The following is a 27,791-nucleotide window of genomic DNA, read 5'->3' as shown; positions in this document are numbered from 1 at the left end:
CTCCATTGGCCTGTAGAGCCCAGTTGAGGTGGTTCAGTTCATCTTGGAGGAGGTGGGCTTCGCAGATTCTTTTTGCACGGTCTGCCAAGGCTTTAATGGTGCTTCTTTTTTGACTTGGGTGATGGTTGGAGTTTTTATGTATTATTATTATTATTATTATTTGCTTTATTTCTATACCGCATTTTTCAGCCCAAACAGGCGCTGTTTTATGTAGATATCTATCTGTGTGTGTGGGTTTTCTATAGACCATGGGTCCTCAAACTTTTTAAAGAGAGGGCCAGACCACAGTCCTGCAAACTGTTGGAGGGCCAGATTATAATGTTAAAAAAATGAATTCCTATGCACACTGCATATATCTTATTTGTAGTGCAAAAAAACACTTAAAAACAATAGAATAATTAAAATTAAAAAGAATTTTAACAAATATAAACTTATTAGTATTTCAATGGAAATCGTGGGCCTGCTTTTAGCTGATGAGATAGGGTTGTTGTTGCTGCTCCTGCTGTTGTGTGCTTTCAAGTCATTTCGGACTTAGGTTGACCCTGAGTGAGGGCCAGGTAAATGACCTTAGAGGGCCGTATTCGGCCCCCCGGGCCTTAGTTTGAGGACTCCTGCTGTAGACGGTGTGACCAATTGTTGATCTGGTTTGCGGATGACTAGGACATCTAGAAAAGGCAGTCTTCCTTCATTTTCTTTTTCCATTGTGAATTGGATTTTTGGGTGGATGCTGTTAAGATGGTCTGTTGAAATTGTCCACATGCTTGTGGATTTCAATGGCTTCTCTGTGTAGTCTGACATGGTGGTTGTTGGAGTGGTTCAGCATTTCTGTGTTCTCAAATAATATGCTGTGTCCAGGTTGGTTCATCAGGTGCTCTGCTATGGCTGACTTCTCTGGTTGAAGTAGTCTGCAGCGCCTTTCATGTGGTCAGTGGAAACATTCACACCTAGCTCCAGCAGAGAAGAGCTCTTTGCCCCATCCCAGCCATTCCACAGATATAGAAACCCACTTTCCTAGTTCCAATAGACCTCACTGCCTCTGGGGATGCTTGCCATAGATGCAGGCGAAACGTCAGGAGAAAATGCCTCGAGAACATGGCCCTATAGCCCGAAAAAACCCACAAGAACCTAGAACATTACTCACCTCATCGTCGAAGACTTGCCGGTAGACCTTTCCGCTGGGGAGCACGCGGGCCACGCCCACCGAGGGGGTTGCCATGGCACCCGGGGGACTTCCGCTGGAAGGCCCGCCTCCTGAGCGGGGGGGGGGGCTCCCTTACATTGCTTTACGATCTCTCTGTGTAATGTGAACCTTCCTTTCCCTCTGAAGAGCGAGCTTTCGGCGGGGAAACGCTCCTCCCTCGCAGACACCTCCACGCCGGAGCCCGCTCGGCTCAGAGTGCCTCTCCGTCGGCATGGCAACCGGGGGAAATCAAAGTCACACGGAGCCTGAACTCTCGCGAGAGGAGGCGGGACCCAAGATGGCACCTTCCCGGGACGCTGTTGCCATGGAGACGCAGGCAAACTGGGCCTAGTCTCGTATCTATACCAGTGATTCCCTCTTCATCGCTATGATACTTCCCCTTGTTGATGGGAAGCTTCCCACTGGAGTGGAAATCATCTATCGGACAGATGGCAAGCTATTCAACCTCAGCAGACTGAAAGCCAAAACCAAGGTTACAACAACATCTGTTATAGAACTCCAGTATGCTGATGACAATGTCGTCTGTGCGCATTCAGAAGAAGATCTACAAGCCACTCTAAACACCTTTGCAGAAGCATACGAGAAGCTAGGCCTGCCACTGAAAATCGAGAAAACCAAAATGCTGTTCCAGCAGACACCAGCCAATCTGTCCGAACACATCTCCTTCTACATCCCGCCTCAGAATTTAAGATCTTCTGGGGAGGCCCTGCTCTCGGCCCTGCCTCTATCACAAGTGAGATTGGTGGGGACGAGGAGCAGGGCCTTCTCAGTGGTGGCCCCTCACCTATGGAACTCACTCCCCAGGGAAATTAGGACATCAACATCCCTCCTCTCCTTTAGAAGTAAATTAAAAAGCTGGATTTGGGACCAGGCCTTCGGATAGATAAGGGACAAGTGACGACCAGAATTGTTGGATTTGAATTTAGGGACTCCGAGGTGATAAACGTTGAGCACTAGATTGTTTTTAGGGACTGTGTTATATAATGGATTGTTTTAATTGTTTAATTACTGTTTATATGTTTTATTTCTTTTACCTTGTTGTTGTGCCGGCATCGAATCGTGCCTTTTTGTAAGCCACCCTGAGTCCTCCCTCGGGAGTTGAGAAGGGCGGGGTAGAAGTGCAAGAAATAAAATAAATAAATAAATAAATCCCTCTCCAATGCCAGAGATACAGCTTAATGGTATAACATTAGAAAATGTTGACCATTTCCGCTACCTTGGCAGCCACCTCTCCACCACAGTCAACATCGGCACCGAAATTCTTCCGAATGAAGCAGAGAGTGTTTGAGGACCAGGACATCCGTAGGGATACCAAGGTGCTTGTCTATAAAGCTATTCTCCTCCCAACCCTGCTATATGCCTGCGAAACATGGACTGTCTACAAGCATCACATGCAACTCCTGGAACGATTCCATCAGCGCTGCCTCCGGAAAATCCTGCAAATCTCTTGGGAAGACAGGCAGACAAACATCAGCGTGCTGGAAGAAGCAAAGACCACCAGCATTGAAGCAATGGTCCTCCGCCATCAATTCCGCTGCACCGGCCATTTTGTCCGGATGCCCGACCACTGTCTCTCAAAGCAGTTTCTCTACTCCGAACTCAAGCACGGAAAACAGAATGTTGGTGGACAGGAAAAGAGATTAAAAGATGAGCTCAAAGCCAACCTTAAAAACTCTGCCGTAGACATTGAGAACTGGGAAGCCCTGGCCCTTGAGCGCTCCAGCTGGAGGTCAGCTGTGTCCAGCAGTGCTGCAGAATTTGAAGCGGCACGAATGGATGGTGAAAGAGAGAAACGTGCCAAGAGGGAAGTCATGCTACCCCTCTATTCCGCTTTGGTTAGACCAGACCTGGAATATTGTGTCCAATTCTGGGCACCACAATTCAAGAGAGATATTGACAAGCTGGAATGTGTCCAGAGGAGGGCGACTAAAATGATAAAGGGTCTGGAGAACAAGCCCTATGAGGAGCAGCTTAAGGAGCTGGGCATGTTTAGCCTGAAGAGAAGGATGAGAGGAGATATGATAGCCATGTACAAATATGTGAGAGGAAGCCACAGGGAGGAGGGAGCAAGCTTATTTTCTGCTTCCCTGGAGACTAGGACGCAAAACAATGGCTTCAAACTACAAGAAAGGAGATTCCATCTGAACATGAGGAAGAACTTCCTGACTGTGAAGCCGTTCAGCAGTGGAACTCTCTGCCCCAAAGTGTGGTGGAGGCGCCTTCTTTGGAAGCTTTTAAACCGAGGCTGGATGGTCATCTGTCAGGGGTGATTTGAATGCAATATTCCTACTTCTTGGCAGGGGGTTGGACTGGATGGCCCATGAGGTCTCTTCCAACTCTTTGATTTTATGACAGGACATCCAACACTAAAGTGTTGGCTTCCGCCTATAAAGCCCTAAATGATTTGGGCCCAGCTTACCTGTCCAAACGTATGGCCTCCTATGAACCATCTAGGAGCTTGAGATCGTCTGGGGAGGCCCTGCTCTCACAAGTGCAATTGACAGAGACGAAGGACAGGGCCATCTCAGTGGTGGCCCCCGGCCATGGAATTCCCTCCCTAGGGATATTACATCACCCCCCTCCCTCCTGACTTTCTCAAAAAAAGTAAAGACCTAGCTCTTTGAGCAAGCTTTTGAGAATGCAGCAGAATAGATAACACGGAGCTATGAACGATGAACATGGAATGGCTAGACGATGTTACTGGATAACGTTTTTAACAGGATGACACCAATGATTATATGTTTGAATGGTTTTTATATGTTTTGTATTGTAATGTTGATTGTTTTAATGGCACTTGTATGAATGCCTGACATCGAATTGTGCCAATCTGTAACCTGCCTTCAGTCGCCGTATGGCTGAGAACGGCGGGCTATAAATGTCGTAAATAAATAAATAAACTGTTTGTTTGTCACGCAAGTCAGATGTTCCCATCTCAACGTCTTTAAACTTACTCACCCAACAAATTAGATTAGATTAGAAATTAGATCGGCCCCCTCCCTGTTCACATTTCGGAGGAAAGTGAAGTCCTGGTTGTTTGAGCAGGCATTTGAATAGGCAGTGTAACTAATATAGAAATATGGAACATTTGGATGATGAGACTGGATCTTAATTTTAACTATGATATGAGATGTTATGATGTTTATTGATTGTTATAATGTTGTTCTTTTAACTTATTTTTAACTGTTTTTATCACGTTTAAGTATTGTATTTGCTTGTTACCTGCTCTGAGTCACCCTGAGGGCTGAGAAGAGCGGTATACAAATATAGTAAATAAATAAACAAACAAACAAACAATGCATAGGCGTTTCAGAGGAAAGTGAAGAGCTGACTATTCGAACAAGCATTTGATTAAACAGTATAATTGAACATAGAAATACGGAATAATGGATGATGAGACTGGATTCTGATTTTACTGTTGAGGCGCTATTGATTGTTATACTGAAGTTAGTGATTTATGTTATAATTGTTTTAATTGCCTGATACTGTTTTGTAATGCTTTGTATTGATGTTGTTCACCGCTTTGAGTCGCCTGAGGGCTGAGAAAAGCGGTATAGAAATAAAGTAAATAATAAATAATAATAATAGTACCGACACCAATACAAATTCCATAAACAGCTTGCATTCTCTGATGAATCTCCTTTGGGGTGACACCTTCTGCTCTCAAGAATTCAATGACTGTACGTTGCTTAAGTCAACTTAAGAACAAACCTACAGAACCAATCTTGTTTGTAACTTGGGGACTGCGTGTGTATGTCTGTATATGTGAATGTCCCTGTTCCAGCGTACATGCACATTCAGCTTAAGGACAAACCTTGTTCGTCACTTGGCAGCTGCCCGTATTGACTTAAATATTGAAACACCGTAATCAATCCAAAGTGAATAAGGAGACACTTAACGTAATGTACTACAAAATTATTGTATTATACAAACATTTTGTTTTTCAATTGAAATCATTGTTTCTTCCCCTTCTTTTCCAGTTTCTTTGGCGTCTCTTATGCCTTTGTTCCTTTAGATCAGGCCTGGGCCAACTTCGGCCCTTCAGGTGTCTTGGACTCCCAACAATTCCTAACACGCTGTCAGGAATTGTGGGCGCTGAAGTCCAAAACATCTGGAGGGAGGGCCATAGAAGCTGGCCCTGGACAGTGTTTGAGGCCTTGCAAGGGAAGTCACCTGAGTACCCTTGTCTCCGTTGACTGCAGAACAGAAGCGAGGGAAGCTGTCCTGTCTCATCGGAGTCCTGTCTCATCAGAGCCCCGCCTTCTCCAGGTCCCCCGGCAGGACCCGCCCCTTCTTGCGCGCCTTGGCCTTCCTCTGCTCGGCCTTGCCTTGCTTCCTGCGCTGGAGGTTCCTGCGGCGTTTCTCCTGCCGCTGCTGCATGCGCTGGGCAGCCTGCTCGGTGCGCTGCCCCCACTTGCGCTGCCGCCGCGCCTCCTGCTTGCGCTTGGCCTTCAGCGCCGCCTGCAGCCGCCCCTCGTCATCCCGCACACGCACCCCCTCTGCCCGGTAGAGAGCGCTGCTCCAGCGCATGCGGGCCTCCAGCGCTCGCGCCTTCGCCTCGTCTGCCTCCTTCAGGGCTTCGACTCGGCTCTTGCGCACTTCCAGGCGCTGCAGCAGCTGCCGGTAGTTCTTCCCGGTCAGAGGTGTCAGGCCGGCCTTCGCCGCCTTGCGCTTCTCCCGCCGCTTCTCCGCTTGGCTCAGTGCCCCTTCCTCGCGCACTGTCACCTTGTTGAAAACGATGGACCCCGCTGTTGTTGCTGTTGCGTGTTTACCGTCTTCACTCAAAACGCCCTCCTTGGCTTCCTCTTCCTCCTTCTTTTCCTCTGCTGCTTTCACCTTCATCCTTAGCTCCTTCCTCCGCCGCTTCTTCCGCTCTCGCTCGTACTTCCTGCGCTGCCTCTTCTCCAGCACCGCCGGCGACAGTTCAGTGCAGCGGCCCTGTGGGAAAGCACAGCATCAGTCTCCTCCGCGAATCACATTATTATTGTTGTTATCTTTTTTAATTCCCCATCTTTCTCCCTGCGAGGACTCAAGGTGGCTTACAATAACATTATTGTTATTATATTATATTATTATTATTATTATTATTATTATTATTATTATTATTTAGCTGCCCTGTGTCCCTCTGCGAGGACTCAAGGTGGCTTACAATAACTATTATTATTTATGATCTCACCACACTAAAACAGTGGATGTGGCTCTTAATGAGACATGCCGCATTATCACAGGGTGTCTGTGCCCTACACCACTGGAGAAATTACACTGCTTAGCCGGTATTGCACCACCTGACATCCGCCAGGAAGTAGCAGCCAATAGTGAAAGGACCAAGGCAGAGACATCTCCAGCTCATCCCCTGTTTGGGTGTCAGCAAGCACGTTAATGACTTAAATCTAGAAATAGTTTTCTAAGATCTACAGAGACACTCACTGGAACACCTCAGCAAGCGAGAGTCCAAAAGTGGCAGGCTCAAACCCAGAACCTCAACCAATGGCTGATACCAAATGAGAGACTCCCCCATGGGCACAGAGAAAACTGGGCGACTTGGAAGGCGCTGAACAGACTTCGCTCTGGCACCACGAGATGCAGAGCCAACCTTCAGAAATGGGGCTACAAAGTGGAATCCTTGACATGCGAGTGTGGAGAGGAGCAAACCACTGACCACCTGCTGCAATGCAACCTGAGCCCTGCCACATGCACAATGGAGGATCTTCTTGCAGCAACACCAGAAGCACTCCAAGTGGCCAGATACTGGTCAATCAACTACCAAACTCACAAATTTTGTATTTTGTCTGTTTGCTTGCTTTGTTCTGTTAGAAATGTAATATAATTTGACTGGTTGTCCTGATACGAAAAATACATAAATTTATGATATTATGATATTTTATTATTATTATTATTATTTAGCCACCCTGGGTCTCTCTGCGGATGTCAAGATAGGATGGTATACAAATGTCCAAAATAAATATTATTATTTTTCTAGCCTGCCTTTCTCCCCATAGGGCCTCAAGGCTGCTTAGAATAACATTTTTCTTATTAATTTTATTGTTACCATCATTAACTTTATTTCTACCCTGCCTTTCTCTGTTGGAAATCGCAACCTTCTCAAGCCTCCAATATTTATTTGTTATGTATATAATTGCTTACTGTATTGTATATGTGTATTGGTTTGCAATTTTACCTAATTTTTCTGGCATGCCTTTGACGAGTGACCACACATCCCCATATCTGTCCTTGTGACGCACTTTCCCTTGTCTTTAATGAAGGCTCAATCCCATTGGTTGCCCCTCCTGAGCTTCCCCATAGACACATTCTCCATTTACTTATCTTACCCAGGGTTTAAGGAGCCCCCGGTGGCACAGTGGGTTAAACACCTGTGCCGGCAGGACTGAAGACCGACAGGTCACATGTTCAAATCCGGGGAGAGCACGGATAAACCCCCTCTATCAGCTCCAGCTCCTCATGCGGGGACATGAGAGAAGCCTCCCACAAGGATGATAAAACATCAAAACATCCAGGCGTCCCCTGGGCAACGTCCTTGAAGATGGCCAATTCTCTCACACCAGAAGCGACTTGCAGTTTCTCAAGTCGTTCCTGATACGAGAAAAAAACCCCCCCAGGGTTTTATAAATCTTAGTCTGTGCATTTGGCCCATCCGCCGTGCTTTATTTCTTCACGTTATTTTGCATCTGTTTATTGCATTTTCTGTTATTTTCTGTATCTTATTTTGATGTTATTATTTGCTGTTTGTGTTTTATTTTATGTTGTTGTACTGTAATTTTGGACTTGGCCTCATGTTAGCCACCCCGAGTCTCCTTTGGGGAGATGGTGAGGGAGTATAAATAAAGCTTCAAGGGTTTTCTTTTCTGTCCCATTGCACAACTGGAGGGGGAGGCAGCCATGGGAGGATTGATTTGCGTGTCTACCCAGCAGAGGCATTGTGTGTGTTTCCTTCTCTTCTACTAGACAAGGTCAGAGGCTGTGCTATTAAACCTCTGCTAACGGTGATCAAGGCTCTGTATTGTGTTTTTGGATCGGAACATAACTGCATTGCCTTGGAAACATTCCGATGTGCCTAACCAGCAGGGGCATTGTGTGTGTTTACTCTCCTTCTCTTCTTCCAGCCCCGCAACACTCTCCTCCTCGAATGGAGGGACAAAGAAGCGGATCCTACCTGTCCGGAAGCCTCTTGGATCTTGTCCCGCAGCCGCTGCCGCAAAAGGCCCATCGCAGAGAAGGAGCCGAGCGCTTCCTGGGCCCCTGAGAGGAGATCAAAGGAAACATCTCACTATTACATAATCAACATCAAAAAATCATTCGCCCTATACTGATCCAATCCAGCTGTTCTTAAAGTGTGCTCCGGAGAGCCACTTGGGTTTCTGCTGTTATTGTTATTATTAAAAAGGCTGGCTAGGCATCAGTTTGGGGGAGCTTTGATTGTGCTTTTCCTGCATAAAGACAGAATAAAGGGAGTTGGGCTGGATGGCTCCAGGGTTGCTATTATTAATATTACTATTATTATTACAAAGGCTGGGTAGCCATCTTTAAAGGTTTTATATCTTTAAAGATTTTTAATATGTATGTTATATTTGTAAACGGGTTTTTTTCGCTGACAGTTTTAGGTAATCAGGTTGCTATAAGGAATTTATTGGGTTTTAATCCGTTTTAATTTTTACTTTTTATGTTCATATTGTATTGTTAGCTGTTGCGAGTCTCACTTTGGTGCAGGAGAAAAGCAGGGTAAAAAAACTAAAATAATAATTGGATGCCTGCCAATCTGCTACCGGGCACAATTCAAGGTGCTGGCTTTAGCCTATAAAGCCCTAAACGGTTCTGGCCCTACCTACCTCTCCGAACGCATCTCCTCCTATGAACCGACCAGGACATTAAGATCGTCTGGGGAGGCCCTGCTCTCGGTCCCGCCCGCATCGCAGGCGCGATTGGCGGGGACGAGAGACAGGGCCTTCTCGGTGGTGGCCCCTCGGCTATGGAACGCCCTACCTGTGGACATCAGACAGGCCCCTTCACTGCTGGCATTCCGGAGGAAGGTCAAGACTTGGCTTTACGAACAAGCGTTTGGCTAATAATGCAATGAAATACAGTAAGATGGTACAACTGAACATAGGAATTGGTATAAGGATTATGATTACGGATTCTGATTTTGATTTGTTTTGCTGAGGCGCACATTTATGATAATGTTTGTTGTGACTTGATGTTTTGTATAATGTGTTTTAATTGCCTTTTTGATGTTATTGTATTAACCTTTACTATGTAAACCGCCTTGAGTCGCCATTTCAGCTGAGAAAGGCGGTATAGAAGTAAAGCAAATAAATAAATAAATAAATAAATAAAAAATCTGTTGGGGGAGCTTTGGTTGTGCTTTCTTTCATGAAGGCGGAATAAAGGGAGTTGGGCTGGATGGCCACTGGGGTTGCTCCTATTATTATTACAAAGGCTGGATGGCCATCTGTCCGGGGGGGGGGGGGGGGTTGATTGTGCTTTTCCTGCCTGGCATAATAAAGGGGGTTGGACTGGATGGCCCTGAGGGCCTTCCACAAAAATACTGTTAAGTTTATGTTGGTCTAAAAGTTTGCAATCGCTTTTCAGCCTTTTGGCTAAGATCAGATGTAGTATCTAAAAGTTTGCCCATGGCTGAGAGCGTGAGCTACTAGCCAAGGCTCTGCAGTGTTTCAGGGATTGGAACGTAACTGGTGACAGTATGTCCCATTGTGCAGCTGGGACATAACATATAAACATTTCTTGAGGCTTTATGAGAAACTGCTTCCAAAAGGGCTCTGCGGCTGAAATAGGTTTGAGAAACCCTGTCCTAATCTAAAGGCTTTACCGTCTCTCCCAGGTGGTTATCATCTCTCAATATTCTACACCAGGCATGGGCCAACTTGGACCCTCCCCCCAGGTGTTTTGAACTCCCACAATTCCTAACAGCCTCAGGCCCTTTCCTTTTCCCCCTCAGCCGCTTAAGCTCGATGATGGAGTGATAGACCTAAAAGAGGCCTACCTTCATGTCCCAATAGATAAATAGATAAGTTAGGTGATAGAGTGATAGACCTAAGAGAGATGTACCTTCATATCCCAATACATAAATAAGCTAGATCAGTGGTTCTCAACCTGGGGTCCCCAGATGTTTTTGGCCTTCAATTCCCAGAAATCCTAACAGGAGGTAAACTGGCTTGGATTTCTGGGAGTTGTAGGCCAAAAACATCTGGGGACCCCAGGTTGACAACCACTGAGCTAGATGATAAGAGTGATAGACTTAAGAGAGGCCTGCCTTCATGTCATAGATAGATAGATAGATAGATAGATAGATAGATATAACGCTTAAGCGGCTGAGAGGGAAAAGGAAGGGGCCCAAGGCCATTGGGAATTGTGAGAGTTGGAGTCCAAAACACCTGGAGGGAGGGCCCAAGTTGGCCCATGCCTGCTCTACTATTCAATGCATAAGAAATTAAAGTTAGTTAAGAGATTCCTCTTTAATCAACATAGGAAGTTTATCCATTTCTGCCACTTCGCTTATGTTCATAAGCAGAATGTCTTGGGACGGCATCGTTGAGTCTTTCCATCTTTTGAGTGGAGATCATTTTCTGTGTGTGGAATGTGATAGTCATGTGTTTCCTTTCATTCTAGAAAAAGGATTTTTCATTTGTTTGCCTGTGTGGAGGTTTTGTCTTCATTTGTCTAAACAGAAATGAACTTTAAAAACCTGCCGCCTGTGCGGCTTCACAGAAGTCCTCACCCGGCAGGCCATTCTCCTTCCCCTCAATGGGAGATGATCTGGCCAGAACAGGCCCAGCCTTCTTCATGGCGGGCTGCGTTTTCCCAGCGGAAGCCCCTTTCCTGGCTGCAGAGGCCACTTTCTGGCCGTGGAGACCGCCTTCTGCCTCCTTCTTGGCCCCCTTGAACAAGGGGCCCCTTCTCTTCTTCCTCTGCTTCTTCTTTGCTGGTGGGCCATCCTCTCGCATTCTGCCTCCTGGAAAAGGGGAAGAAGAAGAATAGATCCATAGCTGCCTTGAGTCTCCTTTGCGGAGAGAAAGAGAGAGTCAATAATAATAATAGATAAATAGGTGCTTTGAGTCTCCTTTGTGGAGAGAAAAAGCAGTGTATAAATAAACGTCATCATCATATATAACAATAATAACAACAACAACAACAATAGATACATAGCCGTTTAAGTCTTCTTCTGGAAAGAAAAAGCAGGGGAATAATAATAATAATAATGATAAGTAATACCTAGATACATAGCCACTTTGCATGTCCTCTGTGGAGAGAAATAGTGGGGCATAAATAATTTGGACAACATCAAGCATGGGCAAGTGAAAAAGGTGGTCAGCAAAGAATATGTTCAAAGAGTCAGAAAGGTTTTGAAGAGCAAATTAAATGGTGGAAATATGATCAAGGTTCTCAACACCTGGACCGTCCCTGTCATTAGATACACTGCTGGGATTATGAACTGGACACTAGCAGATCTGGATGATCTGGACAGAAAAACAAGAAAACTGATGACAATCCACTCCTCATGACACCCACGTAGTGATGTCAACAGACTTGACCTGCCCAGAAAATCAGGAGGCAGAGAGGGCTTCTGCAAGTGAAACAAATGGTAGAAGAAGACAAACACACACTGGCAGATTATGTGAAAGGCAGTCAAGAACCAACATTGAGTGAAGTCAATAGTAGTAAACTGCTTCAAGTGCAAAAGACAAAGAGGGAATAGAGTAAAAACACAATCCAGAGCAGAAGCAAAGACTGGCAAAAGAAGGTGCTCCATGGACACTGGAAGCCAAAGGGACAAGGAAAAAACATGGCTGTGGCTTACAAATGGAACTTTGAAAAAGGGGTCAAAGGAGAGCCTGATTCTGGCAGCCCAATAACAAGCCATTAGAACCAATGCCATCAAAGCCAGAATTGAAAAGTCAGCAACAGATTTCAAGTGTGGACTCTGCAAGGAAGCAGATGAAACAATAGATCCCATCCTCAGCTGCTGCAAGAAGATCGCACAGACAGACTAAAGGCAGAGGCATAACACCGTTGCTCAGATGATTCATTGGAACTTGTGCCACAAACACCATCAGCCTGCGACAAAGAACTGGTGGGATCACAAGCCCGAAAAAGTTACAGAAAATGAACACGTCAAGCTACTCTGGGACTTCTGAATTCAGCCAGACAGACTTGTGGAGCATAATACTCCTGACCTCACGAACGTGTTAAAAAACAAAGTATGGATTGTCAATGTTGCAATCCCAGGTGACAGCGGGATTGAAAATAAACTGGAAAAGCTGACACGATATGAGGATTTAAAGATTGGACTACTGTAATGCGCTCTACGTGGGGCTGCCCTTGAAAACGGCTCGGAAATTTCAACTGGTCCAACGGGCAGCGGCCAGGATGTTAACTGGTGCTCCTTACAGAGAGAGGTCAGCCCTCCTGTTCAAGGAGCTCCACTGGCTGCCGTTTATTTTCCGAGCCCAATTTAAGATTGGGCCACAGCAACGCGTGGCAGGGGACAGCTAGTAATACAATATAATGTTATAGTAATTATAATGATGATGTGTCTCTTGAAGTTTCCTTGTGGGGAGAGAAAGCCAGGCCTAACTCCACCTAGGAAACCTAAGAAGGCGAGGGTGAGGCGGGCGCGGTTGCCAGACCCACCGTGGGCTCTGCTGCTGCTGCTGCTGCTGCTGTCCGGGGCGCAGATCTTCCTGGCCAGGCCCTGCAGGTAGCAGTCCTTCCGGATCAAAGCAGCCATTTCGATCCGGCGGAGAGACCAAGGCGCCCGCTTCCCGCTCCTCTCCTTTCAGGCCTCGCGGACCTCAAGGCAGCAAGCACCACCCCTTCCTTCCGGGCCCGAACAGGAAGTGCAGTCCGGCGGCGAGAATCTTCCCGCCCCTGCCCCGGAAACACTCCGGGCGGAACAAGGTTCCGGACAAGAACCGTTCCCCAGGGAAGCCAACCGTTTATATCAGGCATAGATAGAGGGCCCCAGACATGATGGAGGGAGAGAGAGGTGATATAGAGTTGGAAGGGTCCCCCAGAGGCCATCCAGCCCAGCCCCCATCTGCCAAGGAGGAGGACACACTCAAAGCCCTCCCAGCAGACAGCCATCCAGCCCCATGTTTGTTTATTTATTTATTTAAAAGTTTTGTATACCGGCCTTCTCACCTCTCTTGAGGGACTCAGACCGGTTTCCAGTCATAATATCACAGGCAATCAATAAAACATCATAATTCATATTACAGTAAAACATTAAAACAGCAATTACATTCAATAACTACAATGGTCAGTCGTCACACTAAAATCATTGCTCATTATCCTCCATCCATGTCTCAGGGTGTTGGCTCACTCATCGAATGCCTCTCTCCATAGCCAAGTCTTCACCTGTTTCCTAAACTTCAGGATAGAAGGGGTGGTTCTGCTGTCTAAGATCTTTGGGGAGGGTGTGACCCAATTGTTGATCTGGTTTGCGGATGACTAGGACATCTAGAAAAGGCAGTCTTCCTTCATTTTCTTTTTCCATGGTGAACTGGATGTTTGGGTGGATGCTGTTAAGATGGTGCAGGAACCTGTTGAGTTCTTCTTCTCCATGGCTCCAAATGGTGAAGGTGTCATCCACATATCTGAACCATATGGTGGGCTTTTTGGTTGCTGTTTCCAGGGCTTGTTTTTCAAAGTGTTCCATGTAGAAGTTAGCTATGACCGGGCTGAGAGGGCTCTCCATAGCTACTACATCTTTCTGTTCGTAGAATTCATTGTCCCACTGAAAGTAGCTTAACAGCATCCAGTTGAAACATTCACACCTAGCTCCAACAGACAGGAGTCCTTTGCCCCACCCTGGTCAGTGCACAGATATATAAACCCATTTTCCTAGTTCCAACAGACCTCACTACCTCTGAGGATGCTTGCCATAGGTGCAGGCGAAACATCAGGAGAGAATGCCTCTAGAACATGGCCATGAAGCCGAGCATGTCCCCCCACCCCACCCCCCAATAAGGGATAGTAACAAAGTTTTCCAAGGGCCAAGGACAAGTCTGCAGGACTCCCTTGACTGGTTCAGTGAAATGCTTTGGACCTTTCCTGTTATGAATTATAAGCATATGGTTCCTGCAACATCAACCCTTGACCTTTTTTCCCCTTCCCTTCCCTTATGAAGAGATCCCCCAGGAAACTGCAGCTCCAGACATTCCAAAGACCCCAATCCACAATTTCCTTTGCATGAAAAATAAACTGACAGGCGGCTTTGTTCTCGGAGGATTGCCCAACAATGCTGTTTGCCCCCTGGCAGACCTCTAATCATTTTTCTACCTGGAGGTCAGGGGACCCTCGAAAAGCCCCCACCTTCGCACTGGTTGATTTCACTAATTTCCCACTAAGGAACATTCACCCCAGTTTTGCCTTCCATTGTCCTCATGTCTGCTGGCTAGTAAAATCCAGATTTTACACATGTTGATTCATTCCAATCAAAGCACAATAGATGAGGCTTGCTTGAGACTCCCTCTTTGTCTCGCCGGCCACATGGCACTTTTTTTTAGCATTCATCCACAGATCCCTTTGTGTTCTATTGTCCCGCCTCCCTCTCTCCTGATTTGCTGTCACCGCCAGGTGGCAGAGGTCTCCCCATTGGATCCTACGGACCACTGGAGCTTCCTGATTGGTCCAGAGGCGCCGGGGGCGGGAGGGCCGCCTCCCAGCTGTTTGCCCATTGTCCAATCACAGTGGAGGGCAGCAGGCAGGCCGGGAAGTTTGAACTCTGCAACTTTGAATTTACTATAAATATGGCTGTATCAAATGTATTTCTTTATGCCCTGCTGGCGAATGATCGCAGCTCTACATCCTTTTCAGCTGGATCGCTAAATAAACCTCTATGGCTTTTCTTCAACCTTGGTGAGATTTATTTGGGAAAATTCTGGGCCTTTCTCCTCTTTCGCTTGCCAAGGGTTTCGGACTCTCTCTGGTGGGTCTAAGGGCTCCTCTCTCCTGGGCAGGAGCCTTCAAATTCTAGCTCGATACCAGCCATAAAGCCCGAAAAAACTTACAGCAACCTAGTGAACATTGCATTTTTATTTATATAGATAGATGGGAAGGAGTACTAGGTTCTTGAATTCTGAACAATAAAGAGGCCTGGTACCTTCCGCCCTTGTGCGTCTTGATGTGTTCCTTCAAGAGAAGACTAAATCCACAGTAACACAGATGGAGCAAAGATCCCTCACATTACATCGTCTGTCTGGCAAAGGGAAAAAGGATCCAGTTTGTTTCGATAGTGTAACAGAGCATGCTTTGGAATTGTGGAGATGCACCCTCTTCCATTTCCCATCACCACTGATTTTCATTTCCTTTTATAGTCAGAACCAGCCACGTTGTCAGCATCAGAACTGGTTTTATTCAATCACCTATTTACAGTCAGGTAACATTTATCCCAATAATGAAACAAACCCACAAACACATCAAACCCGTGCGTTCAAGTCAACTGGCAGGAAAACACTGTCGTTAAACGGACATCTAAAGGTTTCCTGGATAATGACTCATCAGCTCAGTTTGAATCCAGTCATGTTTCAAGTGCTATTGACAAAGACCGGACCCTGAGATTTGAAGAGACATCCCCCCCCCCCCCCCAATGCCAAGCTTGTCCACCTAAAAGGGAGACATGCCTCCTTCTTAGGACAAGAACCCCAAGTATAAGCAGATGCAGCTGATCTAAAGGAAGAACTCTGGGAGGAGGACAAGGGAATGCCCCCCGATGGCAAGAGCATCCCCCTCCCAGGTTTGAGCAGCACTTCCTCCTTTATTCGTTTTGCCTGCCTGTGGCATTTTTGGAGGATCTGATGGGAGTCAAGCAAACGGAATATAATATCATATCCCCATACAATAAGGTCCAGGGAGGAAGAACAGTTGTCTATTAGCCAGGTGTCAAGGGTGCTATCACCATGTGTTGAGTGGGAGCCACGCATTAACATGTGAGTAACTAAGATGATGGCATAGTCAATGAGTGAAGGCATCAGCACAAAAATTCTGGCCCCCTCTGACAACAACCACTTTGTCAAGCTACTCAAGAGATGTCATTGAAACCCACAAGCAAGTGGGGAATTTCAACAGAGAGGAAACAATGAAAATGAACAAAATCTGGCTCCCAGTATTTGAGAAACATCAAGAGACCCTTTTCCTAAGTATGCCAGATCTGCGAGGAATGCAGCATTTGAACCATTGTCTCTTTTCTCCAGCAGCAAGACTGAATGAAAAAAGGATGGCAAGTATGAACATTGAATGTATGTGAGGGAATGCATGTGAATGGTGAATGTATGGAAGAGAGGGTGAGTAGGAATGTATATGGAGTGAATGCTGAGGATGTACAATGTTTCCCCTTTTTGATTGTGTAACCAATATTATCAGATCCAGTGCTGGAATCAGTGTGTCTACTTTATCTGAAAGGGCCTGATGCATTCTGTCCCATTTGTAAACAGATGAAAGGGCATGTTTACGGTTATTAAAAAAAAAAGATTTGTGACACTCCCAGCAGCACGACCGGGGAGGGGGGCTGCCTTGCTTGGCGTGTGATCTGCTTGCAATATCATACATTTGGTGTCGGTTATTGCTTCCGACTGCAAGGCAACCAAGTAGAGAGCAACAACAAAAAATTATACGAAAAGGAGACCCTTTTCCTTTTCCAAAGTGTGCCAGATCTGCAAGGATTGCAGTGTTTGAACATCCATCTCTCTTCTCCAGAAGCATTAGTCTGAACACAGGTCAGTGCGTATGAATGTTGAATATATATGGAGTGAATTTATCCAAGTCAGTGAGGGATGGTGAGTCCAAATCGTGAATGTATGTGAGAGAGGGAAGGATGGTGAGTAGGCATGTTGAATGTATGTGGAGTGAATGTGTAGGATATGCAATGTTTCCCCTTTTTGTCTGTGTAGCCAATATTATCAGACCCAATGCTGGAGTCGGTGTGTCTACTTCTTTCTCTGAAAGGGCCCGATGCACTCTGTCCCACTGAAAACAGGTAAAAGGGCACATTTAAGGTCCAAAAACGGTATTTGCTACACTCCCAGCAGCACGACCGGGGATGCCTTGCTCGGGCTGTAATCCACTTGCAATATCATTTAGGAAACCTTTTCCACCCGCAATTGGCGTCGGTTGTTGCTTCCGGCTGTACAGAGCGGGAGCTCGCTTGCACTTGGCCAGGCAGCCTTGGTGGCGCTCCTTGCTCTCAGGGCTATTCGGCGGGGCCTGCTCCATGGCCATTCATGTGCGGGTGGGAGGGCGTGGAACCCTGCGGGGCCGGGAGGGCCTGCTCCAAGGTGTTGGCATTGGCGTTGCTTGTGGGCTGGGGCAGGGAGAGGCTCTCCGGGGAGGAGGCGGCCGTTTCCTGTCTCCAGAAGGCTTCGCAGAGTGGAAGGTCAGTGGCATCAGAGAGGCTGCAGCTTTCAGAGCGAGAGAAAGAAAGAAGGGAAGCAGCCAGTGCCAGAAAGTAGGAAAGAAAGAGAGAAGGGAGGAGAATGCAAGACAGAGGCAACAGTGTTAAGAAAATAGCAAAATGGCTCAGGAAGCAGCAATAGCAGCAGCAAGGCTGGTTAGCACATTCCCCCAAAGCTCCCCCCCATCACCGCCCCATAAGAAATGCTTAGATTGACCATATAATAATGAAAATTAGGTAAAGGATTTAAAACAAAATACTCATAATGTGGAAGAGCCCACAGACTGCCGACAGTGTTTGGAAAGGAAGCCGAAGCAAAAAAATAAAAGGGCCGCTCTGCATAGCATCCTTGCACAAGACTGCGTATCATTTACAAAAGGAAGAAATGGTGGCAGGGAAGCAGATTATAATTTATAGTATTATAATGTAATAAAATATAATACTAATAAAATATAATATAATACAATATAATACAAATAATACAATATCATAATTCTATATTTTCTATTACATGTGATATTACTAATAATACTGCAACATAATGGTGTAGTACAATGTAGTAATATATAATACTGATATTGTACTATGCTAACAATTTAATATATTTTATATATTGTATGTATATATATCTTGTAAGTCGCTCTGAGTCCCCTTCGGAGTGATAAGGACGGCATAGAAATGTCATAAATAAATAAATAGGTCAACAGAAAGTTGTAAATAAATAAAATAAATTGATATGAAAAAATAGATGGATTAATAACTTATTAATATTATAATAACAATTGATAAATTATATCAATTATAATTATAATTTATATTAATATAATATTAGAACTTATTCATTCTTAATCACTCCTCTTTTCCTTTTTGCCACATACTTTAGATTTGCAATGATTTAACTGACAACTCATCCCCCCACCTTATCTCATTATTTCATTAACCTTCTTTCCCCCACCTTGTGTTGTAAAAATCAGAAATGCTCAATTAATAAATAAACGTTAAAGAAAATAGCAAAGTGGTTCAGGAAACAGCAATAGCAGCAGCAGAAAGGCTGGTTAGCGCATTCCCCCAAAGCTCCCTCCGCCTCCCGCCCCATAAGAACCTGCCTCTGCCCAAAGGCACAGGGTTTGGAAAGGAAGCCAAAGCAAAGTGGTTTGCATGGGATCCTTTGTCCTGGCTGCACAAGGCTTAGAAGCAGTCAAGAAACAGGAAAGGAGGCTACAAAGCGCCGGAGAAGTTAGGAGCAAGCTGTGTATGAAGGGAAGGGAGAGGCCCTGGAGAAGTAACACAATAAAACAATACAAACATGGGGAAATAATAATAATAATAATAAATAAAACATAAAATAGACATTAGGAAAATAATAATAAAACTTAAAATAAAAATTAGGAAAATAATAATAATAAAACATAATAAAATAATAAAACATAATAAAATAAATAATAATAATGGGCTGTAGCACAGCTGGTTAATTGCCAGCATCTATAGATTGCTGCCAGCTGGAAGGTGGCAAGTTTGAAGCCCTATTTAGATTGGGCACCTGTCAGCCTAAGCTCACTGTCCATCTAAGCATGTCCACATAAGTTCGAAAACAGCTGAGTTGTGAGTAGAGAAATTAGGCACCTTAAGCAGGGAGGCACCATAAAAATGCTGGCAATTAAAGAACAAGGAGGAAAATTCTACGATCAAAAAGGACTTGTTGTCACATTGGATGGAGCAACAGCACCCCCCTGTGGCTTGAATCGAGCTTAACCTTCAGGCACTGACGTTGGAAAATGCCGAAATACCTCTCCCTGTCTGTCTTGTATATCTGAAACAGCATTGAATGTTTGCTGTGTATGTGTGTATTGTGATCCGCTCTGAGCCCCCCCCCCCCTTTGGGATGAGAAGGGTGGAATATAAATACTGTAAATAAATGAATAAAATAATAATAACCATAATAAAATATAACAATACAAAATTAAATAATAATAGAATAGAATAGAACAAATAAAAATAATAAAATATAATAACAAATAAAAATAATAAAATTTTAAAATCCATAACAACAACAACAATAAACATGGGAAGGGGTAGATATCCTCTGCTCTTTTTATTTTACAATCAAGTTTATAGATATCTTTATGGAAGAGCTTTAAGTGTTTTGCTCTCTGATTTTGAAAACTGATTTTTCAAGAAATATACCATGAAAATAAATATATTAAAAACATTATAAAAACCAAGGCAGCCTGTTCTTTATAGTCAACAGGTTGGCAGGCATCCTTGGCATGGCTGGGAGAACTTAAAATCACGGGAAATAATGAACCCAGCAGGGAGAAAGGAGAGGTTCCACTTCAACCTGGGGAAGTTGCGTGGCGTCTCCTTCCTTCTCTGGAGGTTTTTAAGCCGAGGCTGGCTAGCTCTCTGCTGGGAGGGCTTTGATTGTGTCTTCCTGCCAAAGCTTCCAGCAAGGTAAAGGAAAACCTTGGGGCGCATCTATGCTGTAGAATGATTCCACTTAACTGCCTTGGCTCAATGCTATGGAATTCTGGGGGGTGTAGTTTTGCAAGGCCTTGCGCCTTTGCTGCTTAGTCCTAAACTTTGTTTTCATATTGGCTTTATTCACCACTTCACTGGATGTGTTGTAACAGCAGATTCCCAGATTAGTTTAGTGTTTACACCTTATTTTATTTTTGGTTATTTAATATTTCTTTTCTTAAGCGATAGTGTTCCCTCACTTATCGTGGGCGTTACATTCCAGGACCACCCACAATAAGTGAAAAATCGCAATGTAGGGACTCCAGATTTATTTTAATATCTATACATTATTTTAGTACTTATGCACTATTTTAAGTCTTTATTAACTTAAAATAAAGTGAAGGAAAGAAAGGCCCTTCAAGGCTGGAGGGAAAGCGCCTCGGAGAGCGGCAACAGCAAAACCCCCGCAAAACAGCAAAAATATTTTAAATTAATAGTTTTTGAAAAACGCAAAACAGCGAGTCCGCTAAAAGCGAACTGCAAAATAGCAAGGGAACACTGTAATGTGGATCATCTGCCTTGATATGCTGGATTACATGGCAGTGTAGAAGGGGCCTGAGACCATAAGGAGAGGAGATCCACAACAGATCAGGGCTTGCGGGAAACATGCCTGGAGGCCACGTTCTGATCGACTGCAATATCGTTTGAATGTTGCTCTATGTAGGAATATTCCTAGAGGCCACCCCCTCTGTACCCCTTTTTGGAGCTGGGGTTGTTGCCCCAAACACATGGGACCGAGAGCCTGCTGGGAGGGCAGGAGAGGTTTGCAAGGCAGCTTCTTCCCGGCATCTGTTCATCCGTCTGTCTGTTTCCAGGGCTTTCATTTGTACCTGGAGGAGTAATACTCTTCTTCCAGCTCGTACAGGTCAACAGAGATCTCATCCCTCAGTGTAATGAGCTTGCGGTCGCACTCCTCCTGCAGAGCGCGCAGCTGCTGGTTGCGCTGGTTGATGGCCTCGTTGACCGATGGGAAGTCGTTCAGGATCAGGAATTGCTTCAGGTCTGAGACCAGCTTCATGAGCGACTCTCCTGCCCGGACCTGCATTAAAGGGGAAGACAAAGAGGGCGTTCACAGGCTCCAGCAAAGCAGGACTCCAACTCCCAGGAGCGCTTGCTCAGACCTGGGCCAACTTGGGCACTCCTTCCAAGTGTTTTGGACTTCAACTCCCACAATTGCAGTTGAAGTCCAGACTACCTGGAGGAAAGGCCCAAGTTGGCCCAGGCCTGGGCTAGCCAGTTTGTTAAATGGTCAGGAAGCCTGAGAGTTGGAGGCCCAAACAGCTGGAGGTGGAGAAGGCCTGCAGTAAAGGGTCATTCAAAGAGGCCTCATTCCTCATTGCATTGGGAGGCAAGAGAAAGTACCAATACCACTACTAATAAGAAGATGCTATTATAATTGTATATTTTATAATATACTACTAATAATATGCTATTATAATTATATATTTTATATTACATGTAATATTACTAATAATATTACAATATTTATTATTTATTTATTTACTGTATTTGTATACCGCCTTTCTCAGCATGTAGGCAACTCAGGGCAGTTATCAGGGCAAAATTCAATGCTTACAATGTCATAAATACAATTAAAAACATAACATATAATAAAAACTAAACAAATCAATAAAATATAGTGGTATAGTACAATATAGTAGGAGCCCCTGGTGCGCAGTGGGTTAAACCCCTGTGCCGGCAGGACTGAAGACCGACAGGTCGCAGGTTCGAATCTGGGGAGAGGTGGATGAGCTCCCTCTATCAGCTCCAGCTCCTCATGCAGGGACATGAGAAGCCTCCCACAAGGATGATAAAAACATCAAACCATTCGGCGTCCCCTGGGCAACGTCCTTGCAGACAGCCAATTCTCTTACACCAGAAGCAACTTGCAGTTTCTCAAGTTGCTCCTGACACGACAAAAAACAAAACAAAACAAAAACCCCAATATAGTAATATATAATACTGATATTGTACTATGCTAATAATATAATATATTGTAAGCCAGTCTGAGTCCCCTTTGGGGTGAGAGGGGCGACATATAAATGCAGCAAATAAATAAATAAATAAATAAAACGGCTAATAATCCAGGTTCTGTTAGGATGGCTGAGATGATGCCTTCCTTTCTCGCGGGAAGGGGTGGGACTGGATGGCCCTTGGGGGTCCCTTCCAACGCTTGAATACCGGTCATATGTCTGTCTCAATACTCGTTGGCCATGTGTTGGGAGGGGTTTGATTATCTCTTGATTTATGGCAGAAAGAATTGGATTGGATGGCCTTTAGGAGTCTCTTCCATTTCTAGGTGTTGTCTGTAAGCATGTGGCCAATGGCATGACAGCATGGAGCACTGTTACGTTCCTGCCGGTATGTTTTCGAACTGCTAGGTTGACAGAAGCTGGGCCTAACAGCGAGAGCTCACCCCGCTCCCCAAACTTGAACCGCAGACCTTTCCGTCAGCAAGATTCAGCAGCTCAGCGGTTTAATATAATACTAATAACAATACGATAATATAATTATATATTTTATATTACATGTAATATTACTAATAATATTACAATATAATGGTGTAGTACAATATAGTAATATATAATACTGATATTGTACTATGCTAATAATTTAATATATTGTATGTATATATATATATCTTGTAAGCCATTCTGAGTCCCCTTTGGGGTGAGAAGGGCGGCATCTAAATGTTGCAAATAAATAAATAAATAAATAAATGGTGCACCACCAGAGGCTCCTAGGATTCTGATACATATCTAGCTGTCCCCTGCCATGCGTTGCTGTGGCCCAGTCTGGTGATCTGGAAAATAAAGTAATGGTTTCTAATATATATAATTCCTTTATGATTGTGGGTAAACAGTATTCCTTGTTGTTTATGGGTCAGTGTTGTTGTGGAGATTGTTTGGTTTGCCTACTCTGGAATATGCAACATATCAGTGTCCTTCTTTAGGGGTCCCTTTCAAATCTTTGATACTATATCTCTGTGTGCGTGAATCATATCTCTCTCTCTATTTATATCTATGGCAGGATGGCTCTTTGTCAGGAGGACTTTGATTAAGTTTTCTTGTCCTGATGAAGGGAGTTGGATTGGATGACCTTAACTATTTTCTGTTGTTATGATGGGTTCTGTGTGGGAAGTTTGCCCTGATTCTGTCGTTCGTGGGGTTCAGAATGCTCTCTGATTGTAGGTGAACTATAAATCCCAGTAACTACAACTCTCAAATGTCAAGATTCTATTTCCCCCAAACTCCATCTATGTTCATATTTGGGCGTATTGAGTGCTTGTGCCAAGTTTGGTCCAGATCCATCATTGTTTGAGTCCACAGTGCTCTCTGGATGTATGTGAACTACAACTCCCAAACTCAAGGTCAATGCCCACCAAACCCTTCTAGTGTTGTCTGTGGGTCATGGGAGTTCTGGTGCCAAGTTTGATTCAATTCCCTCGTTGATGGAGTTCAGAATGCTCTTTGACTGTAGGTGAACTATAAATTCCAGCAACTACAACTCCCAAATGACAAAATCCTAATTTTTTGAGTGATGGTCACTCCTTGTGTTGTGAGACGTTTTGTTGCCAAATTTGGTGTGATTTCGTTCATTGGTTCTTTTGTTTTCAAGGAGCTCATTATGCACAGAGCATTTGACTGAGTCTAAAGCACCATTCAATCTAACTGGAACCTCAATTTTCAAAACTTCGAAAGCAATCTTTTTTTGCTGGCAAACGTAATGTACAGCAGCAAAAAAATGCACTTTTCTTGTAATTTGACCCAAAAAGATGAGCATTAGATTTGAGTAAATATGGTCCATCAATTGTATCTATGTCTATCTCTCTCAATCATCTCTGTCTCTTTTTGTATCATATCCATGGCCATCTATCAATGCTGTCTGGACATCTGTGGGGAGGGGGCTGAAATAAATAAGCAAACAAACAAATAAATCCGGAGCACGAACGTGCACCAGGCCCAAGGAGGCACTCACAATGTTTGCTGCCCGGACGTGCATCTCGTAGTTGTCCTGCTCGCCTTGCGTCGCCCGTGAGACCTGGGTCTCTTCTTCAATCTGGAGGGAAAGGCAGGCAGGGGGTGAAGTCCGGGGAGTGATTCCAGATCTTGCCTGCGTGCCTGCAAAATGCAGGCTCAGGCAGGCCAGGCCAATGCAACTCAAGTTCAGATAGAGTAGGGAGACGATGGGGCCCTCAAGGCCCATGAAGGGAGGGAAGGGAAGAGAAGGAATAAGAGGAAGGAGATGAAAGGAAGGGAACAAGGAAGCAATTGAAGAAGGGGAAGAAGGAAAAGGGAAGGATGGAGAGGAAGAAAGGGAAGAGAAGGAAGTAACGGGAAGGAGAAGGAAAAGGAAGAGGCAAGGAATGATAAGAGAAATAAGACAAAGGAGATATGTAGATAGAAGGAAGAGTACGAGGAAGGAATTAATGAAAGGGATGAAGAAAAGAGAAGAAGGAAAGAAAGGAAGAGAAGAAATGGAAGAGGAAGGAAAGACAAGAAGGGAATGGAAGGAAGGAGATGGAAAGAGGAAAGATTGGGAAGGAATGGAAGAAAACAAGGAAAGAAATAAAGAAAGGGAGGCAGAAAAAGGGAAGGAAGGAAAGAGAGGAAGAAGGAAAAGGAAGGAAAGATAAGAGAAGTAAGTAAGAGGAAGGAGATATATGGATGGAAGGGAGGGAACAAGGAAGGAATTAAGGAAGGGGAGGGAGGAAAAGTAAAGGAAGGAAAGAGAGGGAGAGAGGGATGAGAAGGAAGTAAGAGGAAGGAGGTGGAAAGACAGGGAGGGAAGGAAGTTAGGAAAAAGAAGAAAAGAAAAGGAGGGGAAGGAAGGGAATAAGAAAGGAATTGAAAAAGGGATGTGGATTGAAGGAAGTGAACAAGGAAAGAATGAAAGAAGGGGAAGAAGGAAAGAGTGGAGGAAAGCAAGGAGATGGAAGGAAAGGAACAATGAAAGAATTAAAGAAGGAGAAGTAGGAAAGGGAGGGAAGGAAGGAAGGAGTGGAAGGGAACAAGGAAAGGAAGACAAGAAGGGAAGGGAACGCGAGCAAGGAGAGAGAAAGAGGAAAGATAGGAGGGAGGTAGGGAAGGAAGGAAAGAAAGAAAGAAGGAATGGGAAGGGAACAAGGAAGGAATTAAAGAAGGGGAAGAAGGAAAAGGAAGGAAGGAAAGGAGATGGAAGAGAAGGAAGTAAGGGGAAGGAGAAAGACAGACAGGGAGGAAAGATAAGAGAAGTAAGACAAAGTAGATATGTGGATGGAAGGAGGAAGAGAACAAGGAAGGAATTAAGGAAGGGGAGGAAGGAAAAGTGAAGGAAGGAAGAAAATGGGGGGGGGAGGGAAGAGAAGGAAATAAGAGGAAGGAGATAGAAAGACAGGGAGGGAAGGAAAGGAATAAGAATGGAATCAAAGAAGGCGAGGAAGGAAAGAAGGGGAGGGAAGAGAAGGAAAGAGGGAAGGAAAGATAAGAGAAGACAAAGGAGATATGGGGATGGAAGGAAGGAAGAGGAAAAAGGAAGAAATTAAGGAAGGGAAGAAGGAAAGATTAAAAGAGGGGAAGGAAAGAAAAAGGGGAAGAGAAGGAAGTAAGAGGAAGGAGATGGATGGAAAGAAGGAAAAGGAAGAAAGGAAAGATAAGAAAAGTAAGATAAAGAAATATATGGATGGAAAGAAAGAAGACAACAAGTAAGGATTTAAGGAAGGGGAGGAAGGAAAGAGGATGGAAAGAAGGTAGGAAGGAGAGGGAAGGAAGGTAGAAAGGGAAGGAGGAAAGGGAACAAGGAATTAAAGAAGGGGAGTAAGGAAAAGGGAAGGAGGGAAGAGGGGGCAGTAAGGGGAAGGAGATGGAAAGACAGGGAGGGAAGGAAGGAAAAGGAAAGAAAGAGAAGTATGTGGAAGGAAATATGTGGATGGAAGGAAGGAAGACAACAAGGAAGGGATTAAGGAAAGAGTAGAAGGAAGGAGATGAAAGGAAGAGAAAAAGGAAAGAAGTGGAAGAAGAAAAGGGAGAAAGGAGAGGAAAAGATGGGGAAGGAATGAAGGATGGAGAAGGAAGGAATTAAAGAAGGGGAAGAAAGATTAGAAGAGAGGAAGGAAGGAAAAAGAGGAAGTACAAGGAAGTAGATGAAAGGGAAGGAGGAAGGAATTAAAGAGCGGGAAGAAGGAAAGAGTGGAAGGAAGCAAAGAGATGGAAGGAATTAAGAAAGGGGAGGAAGGAAAAGTGAAGGAAGGAAGGAAAGGGAGGGAGGTAAGAGAAGAAAGTAAGAGGAAGGAGATGGAAAGACGGGGAGGGAATGAAGTTAGGAAGGAGAAGGAAGGAAAGGGAGGAAGGAAAAGGGAAGGAAAGAAAGAAAGGGAAGAGAGGGAGGGGAAGGAATGGAAGAGAACAAGGAAGGAATTAAAGAAGGGGAAGAAGGAAAGGAACAAGGAGAGAATTAAAGAAGGGGAAGTAGGAAAGGGAGGAAGGAAGAATGGAGTGGAAGGGAACAAGGAAGAAAATAAAGGTGGGGAAGAAAGAGAAGAGAAAAAATGAAAGAGAAAGGAAAGAGAAGGGAAGTGTGCAAGGAGAGGAAAAGAGGAAAGATGGAGAAGGAAGGAAGGGGAAGGAAGGAATTAAAGAAGGGGAAGAATGAAAGAGTGGAAGGAAGGAAATGGAAGGAATTGAAGGGGAAGAAAGAAAGGTTAGAAGAGGGGAAGGAAGGAAAAAAGAGGAAGAGAAGGAAGTATGAGGAAGTAGATGGAAGGAAGGGAACAAGGAAGGAATCACAGAAGGGGAAGGAAGAAGGAAGCAGATGGAAGGAAGGAAATGGAAGGAAAGCAACAAGGAAGGAATTAAGGAAGGGGAAGAAAGAAAGGTTAGAAGAGGGGAAGGAAGGAAAAAGAGGAAGAGAAGGAAGTACGAGGAAGTAGATGGGAGGAAGGGAACAAGGAAGGAATCACAGAAGGGGAAGGAAGAAGGAAGCAGATGGAAGGAAGCAGATGGAAGGAAAGCAACAAGGAAGGAATTAAGGAAGGGGAAGAAAGAAAGATTAGAAGAGGGGAAGGAAGGAAAAAGAGGAAGAGAAGGAAGTACGAGGAAGTAGATGGAAGGAAGGGAACAAGGAAAGAATCACAGAAGGGGAAGGAAGAAGGAAGCAGATGGAAGGAAGGAAACAAGGAGAGGGAAGCAATGAAAGAGGAAGGAAAGGGGATGGAAGAAAAAGACTAAGAGGAAGAAGGTGGATTCTCAACCTGGCCTACAACTCCCAGAAATCTCAGCCAGTTTATCAGCTGTTACGATTTCTGGGAGTTGTAGGCCAAAAACATCCGGGGACCCCAGGTTGAGAACCACTGATAGAAAGTAAGGCGATCAGGGAGCGGAAGGGGCGGGCCTTCGCTCGTCTCCATGGCAACCCCTCCCTCTCCTCCATCTTGCCGTTTCCATGGCGACCCCTCCTTCCCCTCCCCCCCTCACCTTGGCGGTCTTGACGATCTCGGCGAAGTTGTCGGCGAGGGAGCGGGCGTCGTCGCGGAGGCGCTTGTTGTAGGACTGGAGCAGCGCTTCTTTGCTCTGAGGCAACGCGCGCACGCTAGGCCCCGCGCCGGGAACCGACGACATGGCCGCCGACTTTTCCCAAACGGGAGACACGTCTGCGCAGGCGCGGACCCCCCTTGAC

The 27,791-nt window shown here is 44.9% G+C and overlaps 3 protein-coding genes across 10 annotated transcripts in view; all 3 read right to left on the bottom strand.

Moving 5' to 3' along the window:
• Positions 1-1,429, bottom strand: part of CCDC180 (coiled-coil domain containing 180) — a 52,240-nt gene extending 50,811 nt beyond the window's left edge. For all 6 annotated transcript variants that reach the window (XM_067471993.1, XM_067471994.1, XM_067471995.1 and 3 more), the window contains exon 1: positions 1,142-1,429. In XM_067471993.1, the coding sequence (XP_067328094.1) occupies positions 1,142-1,216 (75 nt within the window). In that variant the 5' untranslated portion in view covers positions 1,217-1,429. The remainder of the gene's footprint in view (positions 1-1,141) is intronic.
• Positions 1,430-5,103: 3,674 nt separating this feature from the next.
• SURF6 (surfeit 6) lies at positions 5,104-13,069 on the bottom strand. Its single transcript, XM_060757114.2, has 4 exons — positions 12,863-13,069; positions 10,950-11,183; positions 8,370-8,455; positions 5,104-6,136 (listed from the first exon to the last, which is right to left on the bottom strand). Exons 1-4 carry the CDS (start codon positions 12,957-12,959, stop codon positions 5,447-5,449), a joined length of 1,107 nt encoding a protein of 368 aa, XP_060613097.2. The 5' UTR covers positions 12,960-13,069; the 3' UTR covers positions 5,104-5,446.
• A 2,495-nt stretch (positions 13,070-15,564) lies between these two features.
• On the bottom strand, positions 15,565-27,777 carry MED22 (mediator complex subunit 22). Of its 3 annotated transcripts, none has more exons than XM_060757115.2 (4): positions 27,590-27,777; positions 24,117-24,197; positions 20,969-21,177; positions 15,565-17,628 (listed from the first exon to the last, which is right to left on the bottom strand). In XM_060757115.2, the coding sequence occupies exons 1-4, from the start codon at positions 27,731-27,733 to the stop codon at positions 17,421-17,423; spliced, it is 642 nt and encodes a 213-aa protein (XP_060613098.1). In that variant the 5' UTR covers positions 27,734-27,777; the 3' UTR covers positions 15,565-17,420. The 3 variants fall into 3 exon arrangements, with proteins under 3 accessions (XP_060613098.1, XP_060613099.1, XP_060613100.1); XM_060757116.2 differs by lacking the exon at positions 15,565-17,628 and adding an exon at positions 18,443-18,895; XM_060757117.2 differs by lacking the exon at positions 15,565-17,628 and having other exon boundaries at positions 19,695-21,177; positions 27,590-27,776.
• Positions 27,778-27,791: the final 14 nt, after the last annotated feature.

The sequence above is a fragment of the Anolis sagrei genome, chromosome 11 (assembly GCF_037176765.1).
Source record: "Anolis sagrei isolate rAnoSag1 chromosome 11, rAnoSag1.mat, whole genome shotgun sequence".
Taxonomy (NCBI): domain Eukaryota; kingdom Metazoa; phylum Chordata; class Lepidosauria; order Squamata; family Dactyloidae; genus Anolis; species Anolis sagrei.
The sequence above is the reverse complement of the archived record's forward strand: the minus strand, read 5'-3'. Positions and strand labels throughout refer to the sequence as shown.